Source organism: Xyrauchen texanus, chromosome 34 (assembly GCF_025860055.1).
Source record: "Xyrauchen texanus isolate HMW12.3.18 chromosome 34, RBS_HiC_50CHRs, whole genome shotgun sequence".
NCBI lineage: Eukaryota > Metazoa > Chordata > Actinopteri > Cypriniformes > Catostomidae > Xyrauchen > Xyrauchen texanus.
Window position 1 is genome coordinate 27,422,573 of NC_068309.1, and position 7,271 is coordinate 27,429,843.

Genomic DNA, 7,271 nt, shown 5'->3' on the forward strand with positions numbered 1-7,271 from the left:
AAACACATGTGCCACAATTATTGACATACATGGAAATTCTTATGATTAAAATATATCTGAATATAGAATTTTTTTATATGCCAATTTCTAGCATTATGGCAATTTCCATCAAGTTCCAATCAATTGGAGATGCTTGGAATCCGCCTGGAAAAGGACATGTGTCTTTAATGTCTCCACGCACGGTGAGGATGATGGTTAGAATAGCCAAACATTCTCCAAGGATAGCAGCTGGAGAATTGTAAGTCTCCAAAACTACAGTCAGAAGTCACCTGCATCAGTGGTTCTCAACCCTGTCCTGGAGGCCCCCCCAATACTGCACGATTTGTATATCTCCCTTTTCTGACACACCCAATTCAGGTATTGGAGTCTCCAATAATGAGCTGGTGAGTTGAATCAGGTGTGTTTTAGTATGGAGATATCCAAAATGTGCAGCATTGGTGGGCCTCCAGGAACAGTGTTGAGAACCACTGACCTACATCACAAGTTGTTTGAGAGGGTTTCAAGAAAAAAGCCTCTGCTCTCATCCAACAACAAACTCAAGCATCCTGAGTTTGCCAGACACTACTGGAACTTCAAATTGGATTGGTTCTATGGTCAGATGAAACAAAAAAAGAGCCTTTTGGCAGCAAACACCAGAGATGGGTTGGCGCACACAGAGATGAAGAAGTACCCAATGCCCATGGTTAAATTTGGTGCTGGATCTTTAATGCTGTATGGCTGTTTTTCTGCCAGAGGTCCTGGACATCTTGTTTGGATACATGACATCATGGACTTTATCAAATACCAACAGATACAAAAATCTAAACCTGACTGCCTCTGCCAGAAAGCTTAATATGGGCCGTGGTTGGATCTGCAGGACAATGATCAAAACAAACATCAAAATCAACACAAAAAAAATGGTTCACTGACCACAAAATCAAGGTTCTGCTTTGGCCATCCCAGTCCCTTGACCAGAACCCCATAGAAAACCTGTGGGGTGAACTGAAGAGGAGAGTCCTCTGAATTTGAAGGATCTAGAGAGATTCTGTATGGAGGAATGGTCTCAGACTGTGAATGGCTAAAAACTAAATTAGAAGGTTGTGAAAGTTCAAGTGGTGATTTACAGTAAAATATAACTTAAATATTGATCTGTTTCTCACCCAAGCGTATCATAGCACTTCGGAAGACATGGATGTAATCACTGGAGTCACATTAATTACTTTTATGCTGCCTTTATTTCCTTTTGAAGCTAAAAATTGTTGATTTCCATTCACTTGCATTGTTTGGTCCTACAGAGCTGAAACATTTTCAAAAGAATCTTTGTTTGTGTTCAGCAGAAGAAAGAAAGTCACACATTTTGGATGGCATAAGTAAATGTAAATGATGAGAGAATTTTCATTTTTGAGTGAACTATCCCTTTATCACACATTTTTCAGCAAAATAAGTTAACAGTAAATATATTATTTCTTGCACCTTAAACCTTATACATTTCTACACATATTTCCATCTGAACCATATTTTAATTAATAGTTACGTTTGTTTTAGAACTGTAAAATTAATGTCCTTGACGCATCTGTTCTTGGATCCTCTGCAGAACCTCCTGCATTCGCCGCAACTGCAGAAAGACAAAGAAAAATAAAATAAAGCATGATTATTTTACTAATCAATCCATTCTAAGGAGAATCAAGACATCTGTTTACATTTCCAAAACCAAGGAAAACACTGGGAGCCACTATTACCTCCTCATCTTTCTCCCAAATAAGGTGCTCACTTTCACTGTCCACAGGCACCAGAGGAACAGGTAGATCTGAGGGACTCTGTCTCAGCTGGTTACATAGACTGGATGGGTGGAACCAATGAAACGCAGCAGGATAATCCATAAAGAAAGCAATCAGTGGTGACAGATGATGACCAAGACTGAGCACAGCATCTGAGCATTTATACACTACTATCAATTCTAATGTTAACAGTTACAGACACACTGTTAGTGATGACTTCTGTTGCTTGAATTCAGGAAAATTCATAAAAAGGGTAAATTCTTGTTTAGTGGGCCTCTCTCATCATGGGGTATGGAACAAGCTTCCTGGAAGTGAGGGAAACCACCTTCTGTGTGAACAACCCCTAAAAAGGTCATGTCTGCAAGCATTCTACAGTAACCGTTAAACCATTCTCTACAGTATATACAATTCTTGAGGGATCCTTTTACCAAACGTGTATGTTTAAACGCAATCCACCGACCTGCGTTTCCTCTCATTGACCACCATGCGCGTCAATTTCTGGATGTACTGAGCGCGGTAGTTCTCGTAATGGGTTTCCCGTGTTATGTCCTTCAAATCTTGCATGTGCGTGCGCACCAACATGTTCCTCAGCTTTAGGAAGTCTGAATGTTCGGGGTTCTCCACTGAAAGAATGTAATAACAATAAATGATTTACAAGGGCATACAGAGATGCACTGGTAACACTTTACAATAGTTTTACATTTGTTAACATTAAGCCTCATTGTTCTTACACATCTCATGACCAAACACAAGGACTTTTTCTATGGAAATCAGCAATCGCAATCTTCAAAATATCTCCTTTTGTGTTCCGCAGAAAAAAAAACGTTCAATGGTTTGGAACAACATGAGAGTGACTCAATAATGCCAGAAATTTAATTTTTCATTGAACTAGTCTTAAATGCTGTAAAAAATTATGTTCATTGTTAGTTCATGATACAGTACCTAATGCATAAACTAATGTTAATGTATAGAACTTTGTAAAGTGTCACCGAGTCACATCATGTTTCTTCTCAGACTAAAATGCTGTACACTACACTATTACACTAGAGTCCAAATACCTTCCACCACACCCCATGGATACTGGCGGGCTCTAAACCATCTGCCTTTGTTTTCAACCTGAATGTTACTGCCAATCACTGCAAAAGGAATACTGTCCTGTAACAGAGAATCCACAGTAAAATTCATGTTAAATTTAGTCATCGGTCGTTACAGTTGTAACAATGTATGGCAAAGGTTGCTAATACTGGCAAGTTAAAAAAATATTCACACAAAATAGTTCACCTTTAGTTCCTGGTGCTGAAGTCTGGACTCCTCATCCTCATCTGAATCACACTCAGGGAACTGGTAGATGTTGATATCAAACTTCTCGATCTCCTCACGGATCTAAATAGTACACTGGGGTTATTATAGTTTCAAATATGCAAAGTATACCTTTATTTCTATTTTATTTTATTTTATTATAAATGTGTCCTTTCAATTTAGTTGCGTTTTCATTAGTTTTTACTTTGAGACTGTAAATTTGACTTAGAATTTTTGTTTTTTCATGTTTTCTAGTGTAGGGCGGCACGGTGGTGCAGCGGTTAGCACTGTTGCCTCACAGCAAGAAGGTTGTGGGTTCAAACCCTGGTTGCCCCGGCCTTTCTGTGTGGAGTTTGCATGTTCTCCCCGTGTCTGTGTGGGTTCTCTCCGGGTACTCCGGCTTCCTCCCACCATCCAAAAGACATGCAGGCTAGGTTAATTGGTGTCTCCAAAAAAATTCCCCTAGGTGTGGATGTGTGAGTGTGAGTGTCTGTCTATGTGTGGCCCTGCGATGGACTGGCGACCTGTCCAGGGTGTCCCCCGCCTTTCGCCCAATGTTAGCTGGGATAGGCTCCAGCCCCCCGCGACCCTGTACACAGGATAAGCGGTTGACAATGGATGGATGGATGGATGTTTTCTAGTTTCAGTTTAGTTTTAGTTTTTCATTGTATCCAGTTTTTGTTGTTTCAGTTTTAGTATTATAGGGCTGCCAAAGTTAATAAATTAAAGGGACAGTTTACCCCAAAATATAAAATGATTTCACAATTTACTCACTTTCATCCCATCCCAGATGTGTATGAGTTTCTTTCTTCTGCTGAACACACATACAGATTTTTTTAAGAATAATTCAGCTCTGTAGGTTCATAAAATGCAAGTGAATGGTGACCAGAACTTTGAAGATCCAAAAGCACATAAAGGCAGCATAAAAATAATCCATAAGACTCCTGTGGTTAAATAACTGCCTTCTGAAGTGATGCAATTCTGAAGTTTCAATACTTTTTTAATAAACATCTCCAATTTCACTTTCACTTTCAGAATGTGACTTAATTATTGATCTGTTTCTCACCCACACCCACAGTATTATATAATTTCTGAAGACATTGATTTAATCACTGGACTCATGTGGATTACTTTTTAACTGCCTTTATGTGATTTTTGGAGCTATGAAGGTCTGGTCACCATTCACTTGCATTGTATGAACCTACAGAGCTGACACACACACACACACACCTTCATTTTCATCTGTCTGACTTCCACTGGAGTGAGACTGTCTGCTTTGGCCAGCACAGGTACTATGTTGACCTTCTCATGTAATACCTTCATGAACTCCACATCCATCGGCCTGAGACTGACAGAATGAAGCACAAATAATTGTCACATTCATGGTTCTTAAAAGACATTATCAGAACTAAATACCACAATGCTCTGAAGTAAAATGCCACAATTACATTATAATTCCGTTACCACTTTACAATAAGGCTGTATATAGGTTGTTCTAACATTACATAACTACATTATTTAACCTGTGGACATCCTAATCTTTTATTTATTCACACAAAGACAAAGCTTGAACTTCTGAACACTTCTAATCAGCTGATGCCAAAAATCTCAAATGTCAAATATAAGTTGATTAAATATAAGTTGATTAATTGAAATCTGATCAATATATCAGTCCATCAGTCCTTGAGAATACATCTCCTGTACTTCTACTTAATTTGTCAGAGAGTTACCCATGGCCAAATGGTGAAATAAAGTAGAGGCAGCAGTGCACACGGTTGTCCTGAATGTTCTTACGGTTGAGTCCACTTTCATCACGAAAGTACTGCTCAAACTGCTGGTCAATGTAGTCCAAAACTGCCCTCCAGCTAGTAAAATTAGGATAAAAAGGACGTTAAAAAGCTGAAGATTAGCTAAATGTATCTGAAAAGGTTGCAATCAGTGGTTATTATAATGAGTATTTCAAAACGATTAGTTAACCTGACAAGCATTTATTCTGAGAAAACTGACAGACACGATCACTGATAATGGTTACTAGTAGCTACACACATTACATTCCCACCTCTCAGTGTTGTTGACAGCATCACCGAAGCCTGGCGTATCCACGATGGTGAGTCTCAGCTTGACTCCTTTCTCCTCTATAGCCACAGTGTGTTTTGTGATCTCTACTGTCTGTGTGATACGCTCTGCAAATATAACATATAATAGGCAAACATTTACATTTTTCAATTTTCACTGGTAAATGTTATATAATAAAAATACGTTTAAAATTAAGTTATAATCTGTTAATAATTGTGTTATTAAGATATTTATTATGATTGACAAAGATTGTAGATGCCCAAAGTTGAACAAAAGTTGCAATGATTTAACTCTTATGTTGTGTTCGTTTGTGCTAATGCCTTTTGTATTCCTGGTCAAAAATGACCGGCCCACTAAGATTGTTCATAAATCTCTCATATTGCATATATTATCCCAATATATTGCATTAGATGTTTTTGCCCAAAAGTCATGGAACTGTTTTAAAATATATATATTTGAAGTCAAAGAATAATCTCTAATATTCTGGGTGGGCTTGGGTCTAATTTGCCCACCCTTGGCTACACCACTGGTGCAATATGAGATATCAATATATATGGTACATTTTTCCAGAAGAGAACACAATGAATTTTAAATGTGAATAGTTTCTAAAAGTAAATTTAGTCAAGTTTGGCTTCAAAGCTAATAGAAATGGACTAGAAGCAATAAAACTTCACTCTTATGTAATGTACTATGTACTTACCCTCAGCATTCAGCATCTTTCTGTCTTTGTAAAGGTCTGTGAGGAAGAGACTGTTGACAAGTGTAGATTTCCCCAAACCCGACTCCCCTGGAAGTATAAAAAGAGAAAGTTTCATAGGAACCTAAATACAAGTTTTAGCTTTGCTTTTAGGATAAGCACTATATTTGACATACAGTACATGGTAAATCCTCACCTGCCACCATAAGAGTAAAGGCAAACCCCTTTTTCACAGATTTCCTGTGCACTTGGTTAGGCAGTGTCGCAAAGCCAACATACTCCTTATCTTGATCCTAAAATGGTTGAAAAGACTCAGATAATGATGACATTTGAATGCAAAATAAGTGACTTCAGACACAAGAATCATACTTAAAGTCACTCATTTTAGTATGTTATGACCAGGGGCAGACTGGGAAGAGAAATAGGGCCTTGATTTTACATAGAAACTGGCCCAAAAGTTGTTGAGCGTGGGGTTAGGTTTTGCTGGACCAAAATATCTCAGGGGAGAGTCACTGTCCTTTTCTGCATATCGTGAAGCCATTTTGTGGCCCTCTTCACCCATTCGTGGCCCGTTTGGCATAACGCAGCAGCCTGTTTCAGCTTATTGCCGCCCATTCGGCCCCGTTTCACAGCTGGCCCAACAGTTCTTCCTATGGCCAGTCCGCCCCTGATTATGACCTTTACATAGATTTCAGTGAAATAAATTAACTTGGATTTTCCTCGACAAATAACGTCTTTACATTACCTCAAAAGAGTCGTAGGGGTCAAATCTGCCCCATGGACTTTTTGGTCGAGAGGGGCTGAGGGGAGACTCCAGGGAACTCATTGAAGTGAGCTGGCCACGGCGGGGTAACTCTGGCTCTGCGCCCAGGAGACTTCTGTTCGTGGGGCGTGTGAAAGTGGGCGTCCCTGGGGTGTCAGGGTGGGTGCTGCCCTCTGGCACCCTGTCCATCTTGGGCATCTCATGTCCAGGGAAAGTGTGACCGGCTTTAGGAGGAAGATCTCTCATGGTATACACCAGTTCAGCATCCTCACAGTCCTCTATGGCTAAACTAGATGACTTAAGATAACACAAGAATTCCTCTTTAGTTTATATACATTTTAATGTTCTCTCTTTCCTAAACATAAACTACCAGGTGTCAGATAGACTCCTTCCGATATTGTCTAGATTTCATTAATAAAAGATTAAAAGAATAAAATAACTTTGTAATTAATAGGCAAATGTGAAATTATTAAACATGAACTGTATCTTTAACACCAATCCTCACATTGTGTCTCATGTTGTGCTTGAATTAAACAAATAATTGATTAATGTATTGTCTGAAAGCAAACTGGGACCAGTGCTTAAAAAATAGCACCATAAAAGTTAATATGTATATACACCAATTAGCCAAAACTTTATGACGACTCACAGGTGAAGCAAATAACATTGACCATCTCCT

General features: G+C 38.9%; 1 protein-coding gene across 1 annotated transcript; it reads right to left on the minus strand.

Moving 5' to 3' along the window:
* Positions 1 to 1,534: 1,534 nt before the first annotated feature.
* On the minus strand, positions 1,535 to 6,894 carry septin4a (septin 4a). The gene is made up of 12 exons (XM_052103639.1): positions 6,575 to 6,894; positions 6,026 to 6,122; positions 5,833 to 5,919; positions 5,116 to 5,239; positions 4,787 to 4,921; positions 4,287 to 4,404; positions 3,039 to 3,140; positions 2,816 to 2,912; positions 2,218 to 2,380; positions 2,056 to 2,062; positions 1,719 to 1,805; positions 1,535 to 1,594 (listed from the first exon to the last, which is right to left on the minus strand). Exons 1-12 carry the CDS (start codon positions 6,836 to 6,838, stop codon positions 1,535 to 1,537), a joined length of 1,341 nt encoding a protein of 446 aa, XP_051959599.1. The 5' UTR covers positions 6,839 to 6,894.
* Between the last annotated feature and the right edge of the window lie 377 nt (positions 6,895 to 7,271).

Bases quoted from the DNA above. Each gene is read 5' to 3' on its own strand.
- septin4a (XM_052103639.1), bottom strand. From the start codon at position 6,838: ATGAGAGATCTTCCTCCTAAAGCCGGTCACACTTTCCCTGGACATGAG. The intron at 4,405-4,786 runs GTAACTCTCTGA...TCATTCTGTCAG, and splicing joins ATTTCACCATTTGGCCATGG to TCTCAGGCCGATGGATGTGG. The intron at 3,141-4,286 runs GTGTGTGTGTGT...TGTACTATTTAG, and splicing joins TCAGACAGATGAAAATGAAG to ATCCGTGAGGAGATCGAGAA.